This window comes from Thamnophis sirtalis, unplaced genomic scaffold (assembly GCF_051295495.1).
Source record: "Thamnophis sirtalis isolate CommonGarterSnake01/CBP01778 unplaced genomic scaffold, rThaSir2_p1.2 scaffold_6, whole genome shotgun sequence".
NCBI lineage: Eukaryota > Metazoa > Chordata > Lepidosauria > Squamata > Natricidae > Thamnophis > Thamnophis sirtalis.
This window is the reverse complement of record NW_028261386.1, coordinates 60,977,149-61,003,994: the sequence shown is the minus strand read 5'-3', so window position 1 is coordinate 61,003,994 and position 26,846 is coordinate 60,977,149. Positions and strand designations below refer to the sequence as shown.

Genomic DNA, 26,846 nt, shown 5'->3' with positions numbered 1-26,846 from the left:
AAATATCCTAGGAAATATTGAAAAGGCAGAATATTATATTTCCCTGGATGTGAAAAGGAAGAAACATGTTTTAAAGAGAGAATAGCTCCCTGCAGCTTCCTGCCCCCACCCACTTTGACAATGGGCCATTAAGAAGGCCAAGCCAGTCCCTTTATATAATAAAGAGTTCTCCCCTTCAGCTCCAGGGGGATGGGATTAAGGCATGATAATATTGGACCTTTACCCAACTCGCCACATGGCATCTGAGAACTGAACCAAACCTGGATTCAAAACGCAGCCTAGAGAGTTGCCCCTGCATGGCCCCATGGGAGTCTGACAACCAATGAGAATACAAGCTCAAGATCAAAGGCCAAAGAGGGCATAAAACCAGGGACTCAGCATCTCAGGCTTTGCTTCTCTTTTTCTCCACCAACATTGAAGCATGTGATCACCTTTTCTGTTCAGGACTCAAGTCACGTGGTTCTGTCCACCATTAAAACCATCTTTCCAAGCAGCCTCCATGTCTCCAGTATCTTTTTCCCCACTTGGAGCCGAACCCAGAAGGACATTTCTTTCAACAATGAGAATACGTTTTTCATAGAGCTACATTTTAGTTGCTGGAATGTACTGATACAGGCCAAGGAATGTAGAACTTTTCGCTACATATAAATTAGCCAGATAACTGAATATTCTGAACTCAGAAATTAAACATCTGTGATCAGGATATTAAAGATGGAATGGAAACACCTACAGGGGCCAAGAATAATAAAAGTAAGATGAAATCTAAAAAAATCAACAACTCATACATATCCCTGGACAAAAGACTCCTAATAAGAACAATAAGATCTTCTTACACAATTGACCACAATCTCCCCTTTGCTTGGGAAGCCTAAAGAAATGTCATACCTCTGGAAAGTACTAAGTTAGTCATCTGCTATGTATTAGGCTGTAATACTTTGGTATGGATCATACCAAAGATTTAGAAGGTAGGGGAAATGATGATCCTCTAAAAACTAGACAATTGCCACACTCCCCATTGCCATATTAGAATATCAATAGCCAATGGGAAGAGGTGGTGGAAACTATAGTCCTAAAACATTTGGTGAATCAGTCCATCATTCTGTACCCACAGCGTCATGGCCTTGTCAGAGCCTGAGTCCGCGGAGGAGGAGGAACCAGAGCTGGGGCTGACAGAGGTCGGGGATGTGGCCTCATTGGCATTAGAGGAATGTGTGGAGGAGCTGGACAAGGCAGCCTGGATCCCATGGGCTTGGGACGGCTTGCCAACAGGAAAGAACAGGGGCAGGATGACTGACGGGGAGGGAGAAGGGGCAGACAGTGGAGATGAGGAGCGAGGGAGCTCAGACAATGAGCAAGGACTGCCCACTCCTGATTCCCAAGCACAGAAAGTGAAGAGGAGGCAAGAACAACGCAGGCCAACCTGATGGCTTGAGAGGAGAATGCCCCGCCCCTCTTCACAAGGCACACCTGGGGGCTGAGACTTTAGGAGACACTGTGGAGAGGGACACTTGTTGGGAACAAACACTGAATTCATGTGCCGTTGCCAATTCTGGAGTTCGCTGGACTTCTTGTCTAGTTTCTTTGCTTCATGGAACTCATTGCCTTGTTCCCTTGCCTTGCTGGGTTTCTTGCCTAGAAGCCATTGTGCTAACAGTGTTTTGCTGTACTACACACAGCCCAAGGCTGCTGGAGGTGTATGTGTGAGCAGTTTGCTCCGGAACTTGTCATAAACATGGGAGTTTGGGGAAAAGTTGGAGCAATAAAGGGGAGTTTGAACTATCTCAGCTGACTGTGTTGCCTCCGTGCCTTGCCCCGGGTCATCACACACAGTGATTAGCCAAATAGGAAGCATCCAGTAGGTCATCAGGTTAGTAGCACCGTCTGGCTCATACATCCCACCAGATCTTTATTCTTTAACTTGTCCATACAGCCTAACAATAAACAACACTTCAGTAGTACGGTTTTGTTAGTTATGATAAAGGACTAATAAGGTAAAACTGTCTCCCGGACAAGACTCAACCCAGCTAAGCAGGCAAGGTTGTGCTTCCATTGCCTTGATAGGATTTGCCCAGTTGGAGTTTAATTCCAAATGGATCTGAGTAACTTTATTCTAGATGCCTAAATTATTCTTCACAGAGACTCTTCAAATGTCCTTGTCGCCTGTTCTCTGCAGCAATGAACGGGACACTTTATAAAGGGCCGCTGGACAGCTATTTGTGGACATGATAACAGCAGAGAAAATAGTCACATTTTGTTGCTCTTCTTACCTGTAGTAAACCTGTAGGCCAGGTTTTTATCTTTCTCCAGTGTCACTCTAGGCATCTCTTCTGCTGCTTCATCTGCTGGAGTTTCTCAGAAAACCAAGAAACACCCCAGGATTGATTACACTGAGAGGCTACATAGGAACCATCCAATCTAAGTTCCTCCTCACATGCCTATTTTAAAGGGCAACAAAGGGCTCAGTTGAATGGTGCAGGAGTATGAACGGATTTCCAGAAAAATTGCAGACTACAGGAACCATTTGCACTTCAGTTTGAGATGCAGGCACTAGTCAGGTGACCCTGAGGACGCAGATAAACCTCCAAGTGGCCTCAATGATTCCCTAAAAGAATGCAATATAAATCCTTCCATGCCCCACCCTCTCATCAGAGCTGAAGAAGCTTCTTGGATGAGAAGTGAAACATTTTCAAAGAAAAACAAGAAAGTCCAGTTGCCTCTTGAAAAAGCACCTTTGGGACAACCATAACTAGGATCTCCATAGACAAATCCTTTATTTATTTACATGTAATGCACAGAATCTTGCCAAACTTAAGCTATATCCATCCACCCATGGCCCATTTTTGGTCCCAGGAAATTTCAGGGAGCCCTGCTAGGCCCAAAATGGGTCATGGGGGAGTGGCATGCATGTGCGGGGAGGTCGTCTGTATGCATGGGGGAATCACGCACATGCACAAGGATGGGGGTTGTACAGGGGGGTCATGCGTATATCATCGTGGGCGAAGCGTATTGCATTGTGGGCGTGGGCATGCATGTGATTTCGGCACAGGAGATCAAAAAGGTTAGCCATCACTGACCTAGACCAATATACAAACTCCAATGCTCAAGTCAATGGTTGCCACGAATTCTTGAGCTCCTCCAAATTCTATATCACCAATGGGCAGTTTGAAATTACCAAGAACTAGCCTTGACTGCTTCACCGTCAACCGTCAACAGGGTGAAAAAATCTAGGCAGGAATGCTTCTGTGCTACTATAATAGGAACAGCTGAAGGGCTCCATAGAGCTCAACTTCAACCAGAGGGTTTCACAGCAGGGTTTCTGTGGAGCTGTACTCTGAAATCTATCTAGGTTTCCTAGGTGACAGTTACTCCCACATGTCCAGGGACTGTGGTGTGGCTGATAGAACATTTATTTGCATTCTGTTATATCCTGAATTAATTCCTTCAGATTGTATCTGGCATAAAAAAAAAGAACTGGACTCTTATACCAACACTGCAATGATATATGCTAAAGCTGTCTGACTGCTAAGATCCCATATTTTAAATCTATATTCTAATTAGGTCAGAACCCTAAGAATGAGGGCATTGCGAAAGTGCAAAAAGGGACTGTTTCAAAAGTGAAGGAAGGGGCAAATGAGCGCTCGAATTCACCCCTCAGCAAAAAAAATAAAAAAAAAATCATATGAAGCATTATAAATGTCTATCATATACAGATGACATTTTTATTTTATAATTAGAAACAAACCCATTAATTATTCTTGCTCAAGGCAAAAGATGAAACTGATAAGTTTTGGGCTCACTCATTTTTTATATTTAATGTGACAAGTCCAGATAGAAAATGCTGGAGCATTGTGCTCAAGTAATTTTTAATCCATTTCAATTTTCAGAAAGCCCATTTTGCCCTTGTTTCTGTCCCTGGAATAGCTATAAACAGCAACAATGCTATTGACATATCTGAGACAAAACACATACAAGACAACAGGACAACTCATTAGCAACCATGGATAGCTGACAATAAATCAACTGTTATGTTTTTTAATTGTAAAATTGCAAACAATTTTTTTAAAAAATACAATGCACACAATAATACAAAAGGATCAACAGAACTACAAAAATAAAAAGCATAGCAATATAAAAAAGGAGGAAGCCAGCAATTTATGGTACACTAATTTATTGCTATAATATCTGAGAATACAATAAAGCAAAATAATAGAATATTTTATTGGTTCGCTGCAGAATATGAGCATATACATTGGCCTGGTTCACTACATGTTCAATCACAAACTGATTATTTTTACTTAACATACTTATATCACATATCCTACGGTATCAAGGGACCAGGTTCTGGTGTGATCAGTAAAGTATTGTATTGACTAGTATTGGAGAAATCCAGATTCTAGTCCATTTGAATTACAGAAACTTACTGGATGACTTTGAGCCACTTGTCTTTCCTCAACTTGAGTATAAAATGACTAGACTACCTCATGGATGTAACCTTGAGCTTCTGGAGAAAGTGTGGTACATACATCTAATAAATATCAACATCTTTGTGTTGTTTTTATAAACAGCCATATGCATGTTGAAGACTCTTTTTAGATAATACTGTACCATTTTCTAGATTTGAAGGAAGAATCAAATTGCTTTTAATCTGCATTTTTAGTGGCAGAATTCTTTCTGTCCTCTGCTGCTAAAAGTAATTGAAAGGATCTTTCATACTGCGGCCCCTGGTATCTTTGGCGCATTAATGGTCTTGACTGATGCATTTCTGCCAGGAAGCTTATGTTAGATTGCAATCAATTCCTGTTTCTGCCTCTAAGGTTCAAAACTGATGCAATAATGAGGGAAAGGTAGTGGGGTAAAAGTAATTGGCCACCACACCCCTTCGATTGTATACAAGGCATTTCAGTAGACATGTAAAAACATCAGAAATGCTTCTAACACCAAAAAAGGTTTTTGAAAAAGCTTATCTGGAGGTTGTTTGAGCTTTGGATTAACTGACAACTATTGTCATTTTAGCCTAAGTTGCTGCACCTATTAAATAACTGACCATTGGAACTCCGTGCTGATCTACTGCAAATAACTCAAGAGATCTAACAATAGATTCAATAGATACATTCTGCCTCCTCAGCATTACAATACTGACTGAGCATTAATAGATCAGCAGAACAGGCGCTTGCTAAGCAAAAAAATAGGCAGAGAAACCCCTATTTTCTACGCAACAAACTAAATGCACAATGCAAGGAAGTAGCCAATCAGAGAGTTATAGCCGAAGCTTCTTTCGTGGCATCATCATCACATCATCATCATCAGAGGCGTGGAAGTTTTCAAGGAAGACGGTGCAAGATTTACCCCACCCCCTTTCCTTGCCAGAAGAACTCTCCTCCCCTCTACCCCCCTCCCATCTTTTTCTTTCTTCCGCCTCCCGTCTGGGTCCTGATCCAACCAATGACCAGGAACCAGGGCTCTCCAGACCAATGGAATCCAGTTCCGAAGCAATCGGGAAGAAGATCTTAGCAGCCAATCAAAGAGGGTTTTACGGGAGCCCAATCGGAAAGTCGATCTCAGGTTTGCTGCTAGGTGCTCAGTCAGCAGCAGGAGGAGGAGGAGGAGGGAGGGAGGGAGGAGGAAGGGATGATCTCCGCCTCCGCGGGTTGCTGTTGACCGGGCTGCCCGGCGGTTCCGTTCGGCCCTTTCTCGGCTCTCCGACCGAGCCGTTGCGGCGGGCGGAGCGATGCAGCACCCGGGTCCCCCCAAAGCTTCGCCGCCGCTGCCGCCGCTCTACGCTCCCAATAACGGCGATTTCACCTTCGTCTCCTCGGCCGATGCCGAAGGTAAGAACGGGAGCGCCTTCCGCCGAGAGGGCACCCCGGGAGCTGCCTGGAGGAGGGAACCAAGGAACCCGGATCCCTGTGGCGCAGCCTGGTCTGCGTGGCAGAGGCACCTGCGGGAAGAGAGGAGGGCTGGATTAACAAGTCCAGTAAATAAGGAGGGATCGAGCAATGGTGCTGGAGGAGGCGGAGGAGGGGAGTATGAAGCTTTACTGAGTTACGCAAAGCAGCTAAAGAAGGGAGTACAGACTAAAAATGAATTCTGGTAGTTTCCTTCCATTGTTTCCATATTTTATACACACACACACCAACGCATAGGGCTGTGGATGTGGCACCTTGGTTACTCACTCTGATAGGGCATCAGCAGATTGCTTTTGCTTATAGATCTCTGTATACAGCAGCCTTGGGGCACTTTTGAGCAGCTTTCTGAGAGTTGCTGTCAAGTTATCCATTGGAGAGTAACACTTGCAGGCAAATTAGTTGTTATTCAAAATTATTGATAATAATAATTGAAGTTAAAAACTTAGACTGATCACATCCAATTAGTATGATTCATGGGCTTGGCTGTATTTTGGGACAAAGATGGAAAAAGTGAGAGTATAGAGTTTGAAGGATAAGGTTTACAATCCCTATTGATCATGGCAACTATGGTTTACATTTGGTACCAAAAGACTAAAACTTTTGATAACCAGTTGCTGAAGGACATAGCAAAGAAGTTGCAATTGAAACTGCTATTAACAGAACCATGTGATTAGCTGCTATGAAAACAAAATGCTGAACTAGACTGGCCTTTGAAATCAGTTAATATGGATGCCATTATGACTTTAAATAATGCAGGTAGTCCTCAACGTAGGATGATTCATTTAACAACCTTTCAGAGTTATGACAACATTGAAAAAGTGACTTACAACTGGTCTTCATACATATGACCACCACAGCATCTCCATGGTCCCTTGATCAGTATTCAGGTGCTTGGCAACCAACATGTATTTAAGATGGTTGCAGCAAACTGGGGTCATGTGATCTTCATTTACAACTTTCCCAGGGGACTTCAACAACCAAAAGAGGAAGCTGGATTTGCTTAATGACTGTAATATTTCCTTAATTACCTTGGTGATTTGCTTAATGACCATGGCATATGCAGTCAATCAAGGAGAGACTCAATCTAGAACTAAGGACAAATTTCCAGTGAAGCAGATGATCTTCAGAGGTTGGGGGTGCTTGTCTGGAATGGTATAGGGTGTCCTGCTTGAGTAGCAGGTTGGACTAGAAGACCTCCAATAACACTGTTATTCTGTTAAATAGGGTACAATTGGATGTGACTCATATAACAACCACATCGCTTAGGGACAGATGTTCTGGTGCCAATTGTCATCATATGTAGAGGATTACTGTATTAAATGTATTGATATTTCCCAGGTTTTTAATGGAAAACTTTAAAACTCAACTAGTTCTCTACACTGTGTATAGAGCTCTGCATGTCAAAACTGAATATCCTATGACTTCAACTGATGGTTAAACTGTTCTTTTTTTAAGTTAAACCTCCTTCATGCTCTTCAATCAAAATGTCATTTTTGTGCAGTGAACAGAAAAGCATAACAGTAGCTCTATGGATTTTAGAAAGAATAGATGCAATGCTTCAGCAGTATCTGAGCATTATTGTTACAGAAATAACAGGCCAAGTTTTTAATCTACCCTGCTCACTGATGAAACAGTCAACTATTTTGTATAATTGGGAGACATAAACAGAGTTTGGCTGCATCTTCCACTTGATTGTGAAAAAGTATCTTATTCTTAGAGTTATATGTATATAATAAATCACAGATATTTTCTCCAATTCTTTGTTTTTTCATTTATCATATAAAATTGCCTTGTCCATAGTCTTTTAACTTACAAGACTTTAAGACATTGAAAGTCACAAATTTAGCCGAGATGGCTAAAATATCTGCATATCTTAAGGACCACTCAAATGAGAGATATAAACGAGACTGGAAAAAATGGATTGATTATATACAAAATAAATATGGGACTAAGAAATTCCAGATAGCTTATGCTTAAGATCAGGAATGATTTAAATTGTTTAAAGTTAGTTTAGCAAGGTGGAGCTAAGTTCAATGTAAAGATGTTATCAATTTCTTATTCTTTTTTCCAATATATTATAGACTGTGTTTGTTAAAGATCTACACTGTGTACGGGTTCTGGGAAGTCGGGTGGGGGTAGGTTGGGGGGGAGGGTGGGAGGGAGGGATATATGTCAGGTTTGACGAGTTAGATTTTGATGTAATTTGACCCCACATGTATACTGTTTTTTTTTTCTTATATTCTCATTACTATTATTATTACTATTTTTTTTCTTTAAAACTAGGATATGTCAAGTATATTGACATGTAGAGGAAATACACCAAGGAGAGGAGGAGTGGGAAATAGAGGGGAGAGGGAAGATGGGAGGAGAGGGATGGGAGAGAGGGTAGGGGGGGGAGGTTGAGAAGGATAAGGAGGAGTGGATTGTAGAGAGAGGAGTGTTAGAGGGGGAGGGGAAGTAGAGTGGAAAAGGATGATGGAGGGAGGATAGAAAGTTGGAGGGTGGTAGAAGAGGGAGGTGTATGGAGAGCAGAAGAGCTATAATGGGTTTCTATTTTTCTGGGTACTGTTGACAAGAGGAACTGATGTAATTATTATTTAATACTATACAATATGGGCTATGTATAGTATACATGAGAGTGTGTGTTATGAAAAAGAAAATGGAAATAAAAAAATATTTAAGTGTTAAAAAAAAGACTATTGTTGATGCATAAGTCTTCTGCAGTATTTCCCTTCTTCCTAACAACATCACTGAAAAATCCAAAACAATCTAATTTTTTTTTGCCATGCCATCTACATGAATGTGGACTATGTGATAATACAGGAGAAAGAATGCATATCCTGTCCCCACCCTAGCATTTCATCTGTCAGTTGTTGTTTGGCTTTTTCTTCATGTAATGTTCTTTTGAAATAATACTAAGCCAGTGTTCAAGTTTGGCCTGAACAACAGCTGGGAGGTGGACAGGCAATACTAAAAAAGCAGAGACTCCTGTGCCAGTCTGCTGTTTGAATTAACTGGTCCAAATCTTTGAGTCATTAGTTTAAAGACCTGGGAAATAAAGAGATCTTCTCTGCTTACTTTCCTGGCTTGGGCAGCTGATCTCCCCAGCTGAGAGAAGTGGCAAGTGAAGGGTGTCAAGATTTAAATCTACAGATCAAGCCTTCTCTCTGTGATTAGGGAATGGTTTTCCTGCCAGTTGATGATGAGAAGATGGGAAAGTATTGTCTTTCCTACACAGGAAATAACACCATCCTCTAGCAGCAAGCAAAAGCATATACAGACAGCAAATCCTATATTGCTTTAGTTTCCTGTTGGCTAATCGGGGTGGAGAGCTTTTCAACTGAACTATAGGGAAGAACCCTATGAAACTTCATGCTAAAATGAATATTTTAGTTCTCCACAATGTTGGTATTTGTTAGGGCTTTGTGAAACATATCACATGAGCATGGCACTGCTTCCTGAAGTTTTAAAACATCCAGGTCCTTTGGAAAGCTGGCATTGTTGGTGTAAAAACTGTTTTCAGGTATCTGCCCATGTGTGTGCATGCTATTTTGCTGGTGGCCCCAAATCTAGTGTCATCTATGCATGCATCCAACAACCTCTGAAGCAGTCATAAGCCTTCCAAAGGATATCACTGCTTTAAAATTTTAAAGTTCATGTTAACCCATTTTTGCAATGCATTTCTTTTGAATTCTTTATGCAACCAATTATTTCTTTGTAAGCTATTTCCTTATATGTGTTTATGGATAATTTAGCTTCTTTCATTATGTTACATTTCTTTTAGCTTAGGATAATATACAAACTCACCCACTTTAATTTATAAACCACTTTTTTTTGTAGAATGAGTTGCATATCAGGTCAAGCCAAAAACAAACCAACAATGCTACAACGTAGCATGACATGAGAATTAAGCAACCTTCCCTTTTTCTCATATATCAATATACATCCCAGTATAGCAAAAAAAATATTCTTGACTACATTCTCTTATATTTTTTTAACTTAAGATTTAAGTGGCTCAATAGCATCTACAGATGTGAAACTCAACCTTGGAGGAGGAAATGTGGAATTTATGAAAGAATCCACAGCAACTACCTTCCTGAGGCAAAGAGGTTATGGTTGGCTTTTAGAGGTGGAGGATGATGACCCTGAAGATAACAAACCACTCTTGTAAGTCACGTTGTTTTGAGATTCTTAGCTTAGCTCTGCCTTGAAACTAATTTCTTGTTAGACTAAGGGCAGTGATTTGTAGGAATAGTGAACAAGGAGTTAAATGAAAAAACACAGTTGACAAATGATTATGTATTTATTGACATTTAAATACAGCTATCATTTCAATATTTGTTGTACACTATAGGTAGAAGATTCCATTTTGGCAACATGTCATAGTATACTGTTTAGAAAACATCATAGATTAAAATATTTTTTTCAGTAGAATCAAGTAAAATTATTGAAAACTTTAATAAGGAGAATCTCAAAGCTATAATAGACAATTGTTTAAAAATGCTTACGGTGTGTATATTTGCATCTGTATTCCATGAATAAAAGGATATCAGTTTCTGATAATAGTATGATTATGGATTATTTTTGAGTTGCACCTTCTTTCTAGGTTTCCTACTATAATTTTCTTTCCTAGGAAGTAAGAATATGATCATTATTCTCTTGCAATATTTAACATGGAATAATATAGCTGTCAGACAAGGAGTGGCTTAGCTTATTGTTTATTGTTTCCTAGTATTAAAAATTTTTCGCTTGTTCAAGAATAGCTAAATATATTTGGGGGGAAATCTTTCAGTTGCTATGTTTCATGTACAATTCATAAAGTCTGTATTTTCAAATAATGCTAAGCCATAATTTCAGGATATATTATGGAAGTTCTACTTTTTTTTGTAACAGAGAAGAATTAGACATTGATCTGAAGGATATATACTACAAAATTCGGTGTGTCTTGATGCCAATGCCTTCTCTCGGATTCAACAGACAAGTAGTAAGAGATAATCCTGATTTCTGGGGCCCTTTGGCTGTTGTTTTATTCTTCTCAATGATCTCATTATATGGACAATTCAAGGTGGGTGAACTTTTTTTTAAAACCACCTTCATTATTTTAAGCTGTCATCAACTATTAATACAGTTAAACTATTATCAGTCAAATATTAAACTTGCCTGCATCTTCATATAGAAACTTGAATATACTCTTTAAAATAACTGGAATATGGTTCTTATATCTAGTGATGTTTTTTCTCTTAAATTTTATTTCTTCTTCAATAGATAATCTGTGCTTATGTTATTCCGCTTTGTTTATTTTTAATCTAGTATTTCCAAGTGGAACGTGTTCTGCAGACTGAACGTTTTGGCCCTAATCCATTGATAATACATTGTAGTGATTGGCTGCTTTTTGAACTATAATTTTGCAGAGGCCTTTTGGATCAAGATGAATCTATTCTATTGTGTTTCTTATATTGTCCAATAAGTATTTAATAGGCAGGGCTTGAAGATAATAGTAGCTCATAGGAACAACTGTTTGAATCTGAAAATTCTTTTTATGCAGAATAACTAAAACTGTTACTGCTATTCCTGTTACTTTTATAGATTATCATAGTTAGGAATCACTGGTTAATTTGATCCATAATTAATCACTTTTAAATTTTTCATTTATTATGTTAACAGATTTAGAAAAGTTATTTGAGGTATCATGGGATTTTAGTACTGTGTTAATGAAGAGAGTACTGGATTTTATTTGTTTATCTGTTATGTACTTGGGATTTACTAGGGCTGTACTTTGGATCTGAAGTTGAAAAGGTATTTTGGAGCAAGTCTAGGAGCACACATTGCTTCTATCAGCATCTCCTTTAAAAATCAACATGAGTGTATTATCTGTTGTGACTCAGCAGCAGTCTTCTGTGAGTCTTTTTGGGTTGCAAGATTAACAATGCAGCTGGGGCTCGTTAGGGGCATCTTCTGGGGATAAAAGGATGGATGGTGCCACGCCCTGGTTGCAGGAGTCAACGTTCATTCGTTTGTTCAACATTCATCGGTCATGGTTTGTGAGAGACACTTGGAGAAGTGGATTGCTTTGTAAGAGTTTTGTTTTGTATTCTGTTATCTGGTCAGAGACTTGATTTATGTTTATTTTTGGGCTCGCAGCCAGTCTGAGTCAAGAACTGATAAAGAGAGTTCCTTTTAAGTTTGTTTGCCTGTCGTCTGTTAACGAGTGGAGAAGGGGGGACAGAACAGTTTGACTCCTGCCTGACAAGACTCCATTTCATTAATTATGGAACAATTAATGGCTGAAAATAGACAAATGGCCCAACAAATCGCAATGTTGGCAGACCAAATTACGTAGTTGCAGAGAGCTGCAAAAAAAAAAAAAAAAAAACCAGCCAAGGAGGAAGTGCCCAGTAGCCATGCCAGATAAATATGATGGGAGTCTGGCTATGTTTGCCGTGTTTCTGGGACAATGCCAGCTGTTCCTGAGTTTGAGAGTGGAGGACTTTCCCACTGACCGGATGAAGGTGGGATTCATTATCAGTTTCCTCTCAGGCACAGCTGCCCGTTGGGCTACCCCCTTGTTAATTCAGCAGAGCCCTTTGTTGGATGACTTCCAGGGCTTTTGTCAGTACTTCAAATGGATGTTTGAAGATCCTATCAAGGGGGAAACATCAGCTAGAAGTCTGAAGTCACTGCAGCAGGGGAGTGGTTCATTGCAGGACTATGTTAGTGAATTCAGGCTGCGTAGCCAGGATTCCACGTGGAATGAACCAGCGCTAATGGACACGTTCCAGGATGGATCAATGCGTTGGTCCACCTGTGCCTCTGGATAGACGCCTGGCTGCAGAGGTGAAGGCCTTGCCGTGTATTTCAGGAGATCACCAGCATGCCGATTCAACAAGGGACTGCAGTGGACTGGGAGGAGCCCATGGAGTTGGGTGCTGTCAGACCTCGAGTGTCACGGACAGAGATGGACAGACGACGTGCTGAGGGACTGTGCTTCTACTGTGGGGATCTTGGACACCTGGCAGGGAGTTGCCCCAAGAAGAACAGAAGGGTTGCGCGGACTGCAGCCGTCCCTCAGCAACGAACTATCATGTCGGACAACCAGCAAATTTGTGCGGCCGTGATACCCCGTTCGCACAAGGTAGCGTGCGTTCGGGGTGTGTGGAGTCCCAGGGCAAATGCCCTGCCGAGTAAAGTAGAGAACTCTGACCCTGCGAACTCACTTCCACCTCGGACTGTTCTACCTGTTGCATTCTGCGCTGCCATTTGTCATCCCGTGAGCAAGCAGTCTCTGATACGGGATGCGCAGCGGGGTGACGACTGGGTGGAGCGACGGGGGGGTGGAAGGTGGGGCCGGTGTCCCCATGGACTTTGAAAGGGGATCTTGTGAAGTGTCGGTGCCGGCTTTATGTTCCCGCAGGGCACATCCGTCGACGGGTGCTCTCGCAGGTTCATTGCGCGTCTGCATCAAGACATTGGGGTTTTTTTCGGACATTGTGCCTGGCCTCCCGTCAATTTTGGTGGCCCCATCTGAAAAATGACGTGCGGAGGTGCGTGGAGTCATGTGCCCAGTGCCAAAGGGCCAGGTCTGCAAGGAGAACTCCGCCAAGATACCAGCCTTTGTCGACTCCGGTCCCTGCAGCACTGGACTTTGTTTCAAGGTTTCCAGCGGGGTACCAGTGTCTTGGACCGTGTTCCGTGGAGGCCGTCACCAACCCTTCTGGGCCGCACCCCGATCATCGGAACCAGGGGAAGGGCTCTGCGGGAGGGGATTGCGTGGTGGCTCGGCAGGAGTCGGTGGAGCTACCGCCGGACTCTAACGGCGAGGGAGCATATGAGTTGGCCTTGGAGGAGGTGAAGGACCCTGGACAGGGTGTTAAGGCTTGGCCGAAGCTGGTAGAGCGGCCGTCAACCTCCGATGGTAGGGGGGATGGTGGATCGGCCTTGCAGAGGGTGAAGGACCCTGGACGGGGTGTTAACGCCGTGAAGGGCGGAAGGAAACATGGTGGCCACCGGATACCTAGGGAGTTCCGATTCAAGGGGGCTATTCCTGCAGAGGTTTGGGACTCATAAAAAAGGCACCACAGGAAATGGGTGCGGGCCCTCTTGTGGACAAGTCATTCCAACTGCATCCAGACCATCGGAACCCGGGGAAAGGGCCCTGCGGTGAGGGATAGTGTTGTGACTCAGCAGCAGTCTTCTGTGAGTCTTTTCGGGATGCAAGATTAACAATGCAGCTGGGGCTCGTTAGGGGCATCTTCTGGGGATAAAAGGATGGATGGTGCCATGCCCTGGTTGCAAGAGTCAACGTTCATTCGTTCGTTCAACATTCATCGGTCATGGTTTGTGAGAGGCACTTGGAGAAGTGCATTGCTTTGTAAGAGTTTTGTTTTGTATTCTGTTATCTGGTCAGAGACTTGATTTATGTTTATTTTTGGGCTCGCAGCCAGTCTGAGTCGAGAACTGATAAAGAGAGTTCCTTTTAAGTTTGTTTGCCTGTCGTCTGTTAACGAGCGGAGAAGGGGGGACAGAACAATTATCTTAAGAAAATACTGTACATATTTGAATTAAGGACATGTTGATAAATGTTATGTACATATTAAAGCCCACCCTGAAGTCTAGCACTTTTGTGGAATATACTATCCTTCAGTTTAATAATATGAAGCAACCATGTTATGAAAACTTGGGAGGATTTTGTCCTGTATAAGGCTTGCATAATTACATGAACAAAAGTAAATAGGCTGATTGAAGGCATTGTTTTTCCAATTTAAGGAAGAGTTTTTGTCAGTCAAAATGAATTAATTTTTCAGTTCATAAGTAACTGTGTTGATTAGAATCTTTATTTCTTAAGGTGGTATCCTGGATTATAACTATTTGGATATTTGGATCCTTAACCATCTTCCTGTTGGCCAGGGTTCTTGGAGGAGAGGTAAGAATTTTTTGAAAGTTGACTTGCTATTTGAAAGTTCAACTTAAATTATTTTTAAATTGGGACTAGTTATATAAATTTTCATTCCTTAATTTCCCATTTTATGGTCCTATCCATGAACAACTTGGATGAATACTAGTTGCCCATTATTATTGGTTTATCAGAAAGTATCAACAGTAAGCTGGGAAGTATAGAAAAAGAAAACTGATAACATTAGAAAAGTCTGTTTATACCACTGAGAGAATTCTGCTGTTAAACACTAAATTCCAAATTGAAATATTCAAAACAAATCGGTACCAACCTTTATTCAAATGCATCCTTTCAATATAGTTTTTCTTTTCAACACTCCTTTCAAATCAACTCTTGTCTTTTAGCAATAAATATCCTTTGTTGAACTCATCTTATTAGGAATATTTCTAACATGAAACCAGAGCGTCTACCATTCTGCAAAATTTTGTTTGTTTAGAAAATGACTACACGAAGAAGAGGATTTGGGAATTAGGCTTGTAAGAACATAAATGACTTATGTACTCAAGTTTGAACAATTATCTTTGTTAGTAGACTGAGTTACTGGAAACAATGACTGAAGTATTTTAAATTTACAGGTTGCATATGGTCAAGTTCTGGGAGTGATTGGATATTCTTTACTTCCTCTTATTGTAATAGCACCTGTACTCCTTGTAGTTGGATCATTTGAAATTGTTTCTACTCTAATAAAAGTAAGTTCAATATCATTCATGACCAGAAGACCAAAATCTCAACAATATATCAATTAATTTTATACAACAGTATATTTTGCAGCTAGTATTCATGTTCTACTTTGCTTTTGAGCTAATGTATGCCTATAAATTGAGAGAATTCACTAGCGATTATGGCTAGAAAGCAAGGATCCATGAATTCAAGTCCTGCCATAGCCATGAAAATCAGCTAGGTGATATTGGGCCAGTCTCTCTCAGCCCAACTCAGGCAGGGATATAAAATATTATACGATATATGAGATATAATATATAATAAAGTTTGACTTACAGTACTCCTTTTAATGGCTATAAATAACTATTCTGACTGATGTACAAAAACATCAACATAGTGTAAATGAAAAATGATATAAAAGGAAAAGGAAAACAGCTTGTTAAAGGAAGCTTTCAAAAACATTTGGATGAAATTACTTTTTTCTCTTAATAATAATCAATTGACTGCTTTATAAAGTAAGGGGAGCAAAACAAAACAAAAACATCTTGTTAGGACTTTCTCATTTTGTAAATACATAAGTACTGATTTGGTATTCACTGAAGATCAGCTTCCTGCTATGTAGTGTTCCAGATATGTTGAATTGCAGTGCTAGATTGTCCATACAGTAGTAGGAATTTAGTTTCAGATTACTGGCATAACAAGTTTATTCTGTTGTTTCTTGATTAAAAAAAAGTTCTAGTGTGCAGTTTGGGACTTTCCTTGCTTTGATAATATTTCTTTCTTTTTATTTCTCCCAGCTTTTTGGAGTGTTTTGGGCTGCATACAGTGCTGCTTCCTTATTAGTTGGTGAAGAATTTAAAACCAAGAAGCCTCTTCTGATTTATCCCATCTTTTTACTGTACATTTATTTTCTGTCTTTATATACTGGGGTGTGACCAAAATTGCTAGATTCAAACAAGGACATTTTGATCACCATGAAGAATGAACTGTTGGTGGATAGAAAAGGCAAGTGACTGTATCCTATCAGGCGGACGAAGTTTCAGTAGTATCCTTAAGTACATCTGTGTATTATTATTTAAGCATTTTTAATTATAATGCAGATTTATACCAGAGTTTAGGTTTGTTAGATTTTAATGAATACAGATGGTAACATTTATAAATATGTTATTGAAGAAACTTATTACTTGTGCCAAAAGCACGAGGTCCATATGATAGGTAAACTGTCATGGAACTTGAAAAAAATGAGTGAACTATAGTTCCCATAAATGTATTCATCAACCAATCCTCATTGTTCCTATATTTTAATGTGTAATCTTGTCCACTCTTGACTTGGCTATTGAGTTATCAGTTCTGATTTAAAGTTTTATGTTGATCAAAGATTGGTTTAGGAAATTTCATCATAAAGGGGATTTATGGTTGTCATTACCATCACATGAAATATTTGAAGTAATATTTAGTAGTATTTGAAGTAATTCTTTTTTTTAAAAAAGTTCAACTGTAAATATGTCATAGCAAAATATTGCTTTACAAAGTTGATTTTGAAATCTTTCAGAAAAAAAAGTTTTTATCTGAAGTTTTATGAAAGTGGTAAGTGGAAAAAAGTTTAAATAAATAGTATGGTTCTGAAAAAAAATCTTCAATAGAATAAACACTGCTTTCTTCAAAATTGAACTTGTTTTATAACACCTTGTTTTGCTGTTTATGTAAACTGGTTGGTAAAATTGTTAGCTACAAAGTTGCATTTGCAATTTGTTTATCAAGTTTAATATGAATTGACATTATTGAAATGATTATTTAATTGTTACAAATGAGAAAGACATTCTGCATCATAAGGATTTTCATAGCAACATTTATCATTTTCAAGCAGGGTGGATAAAAATAGATTTAAAAAAAATCAAAAAATGGATTTTTTTTATTTAAATTGGATTTTTAAAAATCAAATTTAATTTAATAAAATGATTTTGGAGTAAAAATCTATCTAAAGAGTTTTCTATTTAAGATACATTAATAATTTAGTTTATTCAGCGTGAAATGGAGCTTAGTTACGTAGCATATTCTGCAATATTGGGACTGTTGGTGAGTCAACAGCAGGTCAGAGGAAGAGCCGCTGCAGGACAGAGATGACAATTGATCTTTAAAAATTATGATTTAAATCAAGTTGATTTAAATCAAGCCTTATTACTAGTGATTTAAATCATGATTTAAAATGACTTGATTTAAATCGGATCCACCCTGTTTGCAAGGCACATATTTAATCCAGTCTGCTTATTCAGATAAGCAGATATACAAATAATTTTTGTCAAATTGGCAATCAAAGGCATAAATTGCATTGAGTTGCTCATCCAAATAAAGAAATAATTACTTTTGCATTTCTGAATTTGAATTTTTGGATGCGCATTGACATCTCACTGCACTTAAATAACATATATTATAACCAAGAGACTTGGGGAAAAAAGGAACTATATACTTTGCAAAATTGTTAATATATTGCCATATTGTTTTTCAGCAATTCTAAACATTTTCATATGGATTAAATTTGATTGTATTTGAATAAGTTAAACAATTATGCATTGTTTAATAGAAGAATAAGTAGCTACGAACTACTGTGGCTATTTGTTGATTTTATTGACAAATTAAATGTTTAATTTCTGCCAATTCTATAAGTCAAGCAGCAGATTTTTATCGTTAACCAGATAAAGTTTAGACCTAACATTCGCTTATTTTGATGGAACTTAATTTCAAGTTATCAGCATTTAGGAAAATAACTTAAATCCATTCCCGATGTTAGAATTTATTAATCAGCGCAGCCACAGGATCTGGTTGTTTTTCTCAGAATGATAAAAGGAGCATCACACGCAAGCCCCAAAACTTTGGGGCATGTGTGCAATGCATGATGTAAGGAGTGTTGTGAAACAGGGTGAGGCTTGTGCTGTAATGCTGTCATCAGTCTTTTCTTCTACACCCCACTCATGTCATTGGACCCATTTTTTATGAATAAATTTCATGGAAATCAAAGTCAGGAATAAAACAAAAAGGCTTTAACATGTGCCTTCTATTAGTTCCCCCTCTACAGAATTATAAAAATTGAAGAATAACAAGTTGTATCTACTTTTCATATGAAGCGATGCTTGTACTTATAAAAGCTCTGAAAGTGCTACTTTCCACTTAAAAACAGCTTGTGCTTTTCTGTATAATAGCAATAGCATTTAGACTTATACCCCGCTTCACAGTGCTTTGCAGCCCTCTCTTAAGCGGTTTACAGAGTCAGCATATTACCCCCAACAATCTGGGTCCTCATACTGACCTTGGAAGGATGGAAGACTGAGTCAACCTTGAGCCTGGTGAGATTCGAACTGCCAAATTGCAAGCAGCCAACAGCCAGTACTGCATTCTAACCACTGTGTCACCTGGGCTCTAAATCAACATCATTATTAATGATCATTTTCAGAACCGTGTATTATTTAATGATCTCCAGAATGTCCAATTCTATGGCAGACTTTGATTTCTACAAACACTAACATGGAAGAAAAATGTATTGTGTATGAAACTACAATATTATTTCTGCTTAAACTATAAATATAATATTTCAGTTTCATCTACCCTTTTTAAATCTTAATAATCAAATTCAGCTTTAAAACAGATAGTTCTGCCTAGAGGTAACAGAGATATAAGGCAATCCAGGCAATCTCAGATTTCCCATACCCAATGCCCTGAACATATGCTGGGCTAACACTTCTACCCAATCTGTTCAGCATGATCTCAAAGTTGGTTCATGTAATCAGCCAATCATCAGAAGCATTCTTAAATAGAAAAATGTGTTTGGTATAAATGCTAATTCATTAAAATAGCTATTGTCTTAATTGATTAGAAACTGGTTTGGATTAAAGTATATATTAGGATGTGACAATATTTTCTGTAAACCTGAGCAGAATCCATTTTGTTTCCAAGGTTCAATATCATTTAAATATGCTGTATAAAAGAAGCTTTGTCAAGAGTTTCCCAGTGGATTAAACTATTTATTTATAGTACTGCATCAACTTCTACTTTTAGCCTAACATATATGTAAAATACATGTATTTTATACCAAATGGAATTCAGTTTGTTTGCACAATACATATAAATCTTCTGTATAATATCTAATCCAAGAGATAAATACCCATATTTCATATGTTTAAAATGTGTTTATAAGAATGTAAATAAATTTTTAGGATTACTGAAATACAAGCTTTTGTCATCTGAAAACATGTGAAAATAATCACAAGGTTTCATTTTATAGCTTTCCATCAGCTAAAGTCATAGGTATCCATGTGTGCGTTTGACACAGCCTATTTACAGTCATGTTGCATCTACTGAATGTTATAACCTGAGAAAACTAATTCTGTTATACACATACTTTTCTTTGCAGTAGGCGTTCGTAACTATTTTTAGTGAAATCATAAGTTTCTTTTTAAAATTTTGAGGCTAATTCTGCTTTTCTTTCAATTTCACATTTAGTTTAAAGGAAAAAGTTTCCTTTTGCGGCTTACTCCCCCCCCCCCCAAGGTACCCACTTTGAAAGAAGCATTACACAATGGACTTGTACTGCGTTTAAAAGAATAACAACTATTTTTATTACATTTTTATGCTGTCCAACTCTTAGTGCATATGTTAGCACTTTTTTGATGTCTTATTTTTCAACGTCTTTGAAAGTCACTTTTCATTTGGATTACTGCAATGCTGTAATGGGACTGCCCTTGAAGACCATCCAAAAGCTGCAGCTGGTCCAAAATGCTATAGCAGACATAGTTCTTGATGCCCTGTGGTTTGCTTGATTTACACTACTGTTGTGTAAGCTGAACTGTTCCAATGTTCTTTCGGGGTGCAATTTGAATGGCTTGTTATCACCTACACAGGGCCATGTTGTTTGTGGGACCACCTGCACCTAAGGATCTCTGCCCCTTCTACTAAGCCAGGCATGGTAGGTGCACTCCAGGTCATTTCCCTTAAATACTGTCATCTGATTGGACCTTAGAAATGTGCCTTCTCTGTAACCATCCCAGCCTTTTGGAATAGTCTCCCAACTGAGATTAATGGGAATCTATCCTTTTAGTCTTCTAGAATGATGTGAAGACCAAATGCTGGGCCAAGCTGATAGTGTTGAGTCAGGAAGCTAATCGTTTGGTTCGTCTGGCACCTGATGTTCTACTTTTAGTCCTGTTTTTATTAGTTGGATCACTATGTGAGACAATAGGCCCTATAAGTTCTGCAAATAAATGTATCTGCCGTGCTTACTGAAGTCAAGTTTTGGATATCAATGGCATAGATATAGCCCATTGTTCTTATCTACTTTAATATCTCTGTTTCAGATTTTTAAGCTTTCTGTATTTTAGATGAATACCTCTAGAACTCTTGAATATTGAGGAATGTTAAACCTATCATTAAATAGACATAATAGTGTCTGTAAGATAGAAACTAGTAATGTTTCTTTACTCTTAAATAAGCTTCTTTCCTCAGCATTAAACTGAATGCTTCTGAGCTTGTATCAATACACAAATAAATGTATTTGAAAATATGTTGCTAGAAAAAGGCTAGGCTTTTTAAACCTGAAATACAGGACTGTTGAAAGTAGATAGCTTATGTCTGTTGATTCTTTTGAGTATCTCAATGGCTTTTGCTAACACAGACCCTAATATCCTTCAGGTTTTCTGATGAGACATAGACACCTCCATTTCAGAGGCTTTGAGCTTTCTGGCCAGACTGGGCTTAGAAGTGGTGATTAGTGCTGTTCACCACCATGACAACTGCTGTACACTCTGATTATATCATTTCAGATAATGGAAGTTCTGCATTCAGTCATTTCTGCATTCTGTGGCCTGATGGACATCATTCCACCATGACTGCCTCTTGGTTACTGCTTCTGATTTCATGTAAGCTCATGCTTATATCATTAGCAATGGTATCCTGGATCTTGTCTTCTGTTGGCCTCTCTTTCAATTGCATTCAATTTTTGTAAGCATCAAAATTTTCTCCATTGACTATTGCTTTTGCGTGATGTATCCAAAAACCATAGTTTCATTATTAGTGCTTCCAATGAGCAGCGTGATTTTTATTTCCTCCAATATTAAATGATCTGTTCTTTTTGTAATTGGTGGTATGTTCAACTATTTTGTTCAGCACAATTCAAAGGCATCATTTTTCTTCAACCCTCCAAATGGTCTAGCTTTCATAGCTAGAGTTAAGTTAGTTAAGGCTAACGTATCTTGGCTGCAAAAATCCAGGTTACCACTAGATAGCAGCAAAGTGACAGGGAAAACTAACTCTTTGACATCTTGTGGTATGCAGATTATTACAGATAAGATATAGTAGCCATAACCATTATTTTCTTGTACTAGTCCAAGGGCTCAAACAGCCCAAGAACTCATTACTTCCTTGGAAATAGTAAAAGTAAAGGGAATAGAAGAGCAACTCAAAAGGAAAAGTTCCACACTTAAAACAGGAGTCCAAGTATCTTTTTAAACACACCAAAGTGGGATTTACTACTTTCAATACATGGAAATGCGGTGGCATTATCTCACTATCCTAATACACAGTCAGGCTGTGGCTGTGAAAATAAACGCTATAAATCCTCACCCGCTTGGCCGGATCTATAACAAAGTTATATTAGACTTTAGAGGCCGAAAACCAATGAGAATCAAGAAGGGACCTGCAGCCAGCCTTCTTCGCCCGACTGGTCTCAAAGTCCTATCCTTGTCATCTCCAGCAGTCGAGACGTTTTACATTCGGAGGCTCCAAATTTTGAAGGCTGCCAAAAATTGTAAATCGGTTTTCTCTCAAAATCTGAAAGGGAACCTGGGTTTTGTTTTGTATTTTTTTCTTCTCCTTTCCAGTAGTTCTATTTCGTCAGTTTACAAAATAAATACACCCGCCACTTCAACGGCCATTAAAAGCAGGCTGAAGGGCGGAGACACATCTGGTTACGGAGGCTGGAATAGGCAGCATCTGCTGGTCAGGTGACTTAAAGCGAGCTCTTAGGAATCGCCTCAGGAGGCGGTAGGGCGCATGTCAGTTCTCCTTCCGCCCTTTCACTTCGAACCATGCACTGAACACTTGAGAAGCGGTTTCTTAGCGGCACCCTGCTTCCGGCGCAGTTACGTCATTTCCTGCGGACGCCGACGCTCAGCTCCCTCTTCTTTTCTCTCTCTGTCTCTCTTCCCCTCTCCCTTTTTTCCCCTCCCCCTTTCTCCGGACCCGGATGCTGACTGGTGGCGGCGGCTCCTCTCGGGACTGTCACTGAGCGGTTCCGCCGGGCTTCTTGTCCTGCGCGATGGCGGCGGAGGAGGCCGGGGGAGCGTCTTGCTCCTCGGGGCCGGTGTCGACCGGGCCGGGGCCGGGGCCAGGGCCGGGTCCAGGACCGGGGCCGGGTCCAGGCCCCTGCGAGTGGCTGCTGCTGCGGGACGGCTGCCTGCGTTGCGACGCCGACGGGCTTTGCAGCCTGTGTTACCACCCGGCGCTCAACGCCATCCTGGCCGTGACCGCCCGCGGCGCCATCAAAGTCATCGACGGCACCTCAGGAGCTACGCTGCAGGCGTCGGCGCTCAACGGTGAGGGGGGGGGGGTGTCGGGTCGGAGGCCGGTCCAAAACGGGACCCCCGTGGGTGGGCGGTAGGTGGAGGAAGAGTGGCAAGTGGGCGCCGCGGGTTCGTGTAGGGAGAGCGGGCGGCGTTTTGGGAAGAAAAGACCGCCGTGTCCCCCTCGTCTCTTCTCTCCCGCTCGCCGTGGCTTTCCGATCTGTCCCGGGTGTGTGTGTGTGTGTGAATGTGACGGTTGGGCTTCGGGGCCTGGAAGTCCGTTTACTTGCCTGGCAAGAGTGCGAAGGGCGAGCCGGTTTCTTTTTTTCTCTTGAGCACCCGCCGCTTTTATTCTTTCGGATTGTGACTCGGGAGGACGTAGAGCCGAAGCCAATAAAGAAAGGCCGGCGGAGTTGGACGCTTTGAGAGAGGAGGAGGAGGAGGAGGGCAGAAGTGGAAGTCCAAAGTTGCCTTTCCGTGCCGGCTTGAACGGCTCCCTGCTTGCTTTCTTTTCCCACTTCGCAAATGGTTTGTTTTAAAGCAGGGTTCCTCAGCTCGGTGTGCTCCGGAAATGCCAGACCTTAAGCCCCACCGCTGTCATTCCACATGGCAGTGCTGAAAAGGAAGGGCAACGTTGGCCAAGAGTGACAGAATCCCAGTTCTGGAAAACTATTTCAAATTCTGACTTATTTCCTCCTCACCCTCCCCCCACCTTTCCTAAAACCATGACTCCACCAATTGTTAAGAGAGAAGTGGGAAAGGTTGACCAAAATAAGTTTCTTCAAATGCTTTATTAGAAATGGGTATATCCATGTGATAGCTGGTGATTACAAACCTGTATCGATATGCTGTATTTACCTAAATGTGACTACAGTATAATCCTTGCTTGAATAGCCTATTGGTAATAACACTGAAAGCATTACTATACTAAAAATTCAGATACCCCTTAACTAGACTTGACAACCATTGATTTATTAAATTAGGTGGTTATGCTGTGTTTTTTTATATTAAATGTTACAACTAAGCAGATTTCTGCTTTTCTTATAATGCTACTTTGAAGTGGAATATAGCAACATGTTGAACTAGTTGTAGGTTATTACCCTTATGGAATTTTGTTACATTGGTCAATTTCTTTAATGCAATATATTTCAACATTTGAAAAATGTGTTTAAGACAAAGAAATGTAATCCTTGTTTATCATTTCTTAGTACTCATTGTGTTTTGTGAAGGTTGCGGTAGGGCTTTTTTTTTTTTAAAGAATAATTGATAAGGCTAAAAATATTTATAGTGAGAACCAAAAATACCTGGGATAAGAATGTTTTTGTGTAAAAATAATTTAAAAGGTAGAAGATGACAATAGAACACTTAAGTACTGCAGTTGTACGGATTATGCTTTATTTACATATTTGTTTTAAATGCCACTTTTCTGTTCAAAATGAATAATCGAGCTTTTACAAGTTAAAACAACATAAAATGTACAAAAGAAAAATAATTAAATCACAAATAATAATGTTAAAAGCCTCAGTAAATAGAGTTTTTACAAGTATTCTAAAGGCAAAGAAAGTGAAGGGACAAAAGAAGCTCTCTTTACTGTAAGTAGGCCTCTGAAAGCATCTCCCATAGATATGAGAGAAAATCTTCTGTTAGTCAGATCATGACCTTTTTCGGACGTTGGTAATTAGCACTAATGTCTTTAGTTATAGTTGAAAATCATTTGACAATCAATGCAGGTTTTTCAGTATTATCAAGTTATGGAGCATCTGCATTCTGCAGGGTCATAAATAGCTTCAAATAGCAAGAGCTTTCTCTTTTTAGGTGCATGTGTTACATGTTAAAAGGGGCAGGGTTTTGATTATCCAATTGTGCCCACTACTTTTCTGCTGCTGACTGTCAGCTTATTCCTATCATGTTATCTTGGTAATTTTGTACCAGTTAGTAGTCTAGCTATTACAGTGTATATTAATTGCAATTTCCAAATAGTTTTCAAGACTACTACTATAAAGAGTTGAGTAAATTGCAGTTATAGGTAGTCCCCGATTTACAACAGTTCATTTAGTGACCGTTCAAACTTACACCATCACTGAAAAAAGTGACTGATTGTTTATCACACTTATGACCATTGAATAATCACCGTGGTTAGGGGATCAGAATTTAGATGCTTGACAACTGACTCGTATTTATGGCAGTTGCAGTGACCCAGGATCATGTGATCGTCTTTTGCGACCTGGCAAGCAAAGTCAATGGGGAAGCCAGATTCACTTAATAACCTTGTTACTAACTTAATTGCAGTGATTCACTTAACAATTGTGGCAAGAAAGGTCATAAATGGGGAAAAACTTGATTAACAAATGTTTCACTTAACAAAAATTTTGAGTTCAATTGCGGTGGGAAATCGAGGACTATGTAATCAAACTGAGATATAATAAAATAAATAAATGGTCAGATTACATCAATTGGCCCAATGGATATAATTTTTTAAAATGTAGTTCTTGCTGCAGCCTCCATCAGAAAAACTGGTAACAGTTGAAAATAAAAAAATATATTGTAGGCTTATTAATTGATTTAGACTAGTGGTTCTTCATCATCATCATTACCTTATCAAGAAATCTCTTTTGAATTTAAGTAGTGAATTTCAATTTGTTTTCTTAAGTTCATTAAGAATGAATATTAAGTTCATTATTAATGTAAGCAATGGTCAAACATAATGATTGCTTCCTTGGAATGAATTGGAAAATATTTTGGGGCCATATATTATCAGAATACTAATAGTATTTCAGACCAAATGTGAATGAGCTACACAAGTAATTTCCATGTGAACCTGAGCAGCATACAGTAAAAGATGGAATCCTGTGGAACAGCATAGGTTAGCGTCTTAGGAATAGATCTGAAGACTCTTGCATCAGGACATGGCTTGAAAGGAGGGGCCAGAATCACTGCAAATCAGTTCCCCCAAGGTGCAGGTTTACGAGATCATCTAGGATGATTGAACAATTATTTGAAAGATATCAGTGTTTGAGTAGAACAGCTACTTTCATTTTTTTTCTTATTTACTTTCAGTTTCTCTAATCTCTTCTTGCTTACCAGAGTCTGTCCTTCCTCCCTTCTGCCTAGCAGAGAGAGATTGCTTGTTCAATTGCTTATAGTCTTTCCTACTCCTTGTCTGACAAAGAGATCTGTATGGCAGAGTAGCCAGATCCAGTATTACTCCTTGGCCACTGCACCTTTTCTTCCTCAGGCAACACTACTTCCCAACCTTTCTGCTTTCCTGCTGCCCTGGCCTGCATAAACTGATTCTTGTCAGAAAGAAGCACTAAGTATAAGAGGCATCAGGACAACGGTTTCATGGCCTGGCCAATCAGACTTTTCGGTTGCAGGGGGATCTGCTAGGTCAAGCTGAGGTAAACGGTTAGGCCACTAATGCCAAACTGCCTTTTCCTGGAATGCACCTGATGTCTTCTTTCAGCAGTGTAAATATGTTTCCTATCTTTGAGCTAGGCAAAGAACATGTTAATTGCCATCTAGTCGTAGCCTTAATTCTCAGCTCATATATAGATAGATGCTCAGGGTTTGCTAGGCTACACATGCTAGGTTGACTGAGCTATTTTTGTGGCATTTGGATATATCTCTATTTTCTTTTCTGACACTCCCCCCCCCCTTTATTGAATAAATTTGGATAAAAATGCATCTTCGTGATTTTGCAATTTTTTACCAAAATGTAAGCCTTATGTATGAAGTCTGATTTATTTATTATATATTGTATCATATTCAAAAGCTGTCCATCTC

At 39.6% G+C, this 26,846-nt stretch overlaps 2 protein-coding genes across 13 annotated transcripts in view; both read left to right on the top strand.

Moving 5' to 3' along the window:
* Positions 1 to 5,606: 5,606 nt before the first annotated feature.
* Positions 5,607 to 17,187, top strand: YIPF4 (Yip1 domain family member 4). The gene is made up of 6 exons (XM_087717965.1): positions 5,607 to 5,828; positions 9,911 to 10,073; positions 10,800 to 10,971; positions 14,749 to 14,826; positions 15,432 to 15,545; positions 16,314 to 17,187. The coding sequence occupies exons 1-6, from the start codon at positions 5,729 to 5,731 to the stop codon at positions 16,449 to 16,451; spliced, it is 765 nt and encodes a 254-aa protein (XP_087574091.1). The 5' UTR covers positions 5,607 to 5,728; the 3' UTR covers positions 16,452 to 17,187.
* A 5,426-nt stretch (positions 17,188 to 22,613) lies between these two features.
* Positions 22,614 to 26,846, top strand: part of BIRC6 (baculoviral IAP repeat containing 6) — a 148,626-nt gene continuing 144,393 nt past the window's right edge. For 6 of the 12 annotated variants that reach the window (XM_014059024.2, XM_014059009.2, XM_087717964.1 and 3 more), the window contains exon 1: positions 22,614 to 23,096. In XM_014059024.2, coding sequence (XP_013914499.1) covers positions 22,820 to 23,096 — 277 coding nt within the window. In that variant the 5' untranslated portion in view covers positions 22,614 to 22,819. The remainder of the gene's footprint in view (positions 23,097 to 26,846) is intronic. The other 6 variants (XM_014059046.2, XM_014059031.2, XM_087717963.1 and 3 more) reach the window with 1 other exon arrangement.

Coding starts and splice junctions, on each gene's coding strand:
- YIPF4 (XM_087717965.1), top strand. CDS start 5,729: ATGCAGCACCCGGGTCCCCCCAAAGCTTCGCCGCCGCTGCCGCCGCTC. Junction 5,829..9,910: donor CTCCTCGGCCGATGCCGAAG/GTAAGAACGGGA, acceptor TTTTAACTTAAG/ATTTAAGTGGCTCAATAGCA. Junction 15,546..16,313: donor TTGTTTCTACTCTAATAAAA/GTAAGTTCAATA, acceptor TATTTCTCCCAG/CTTTTTGGAGTGTTTTGGGC.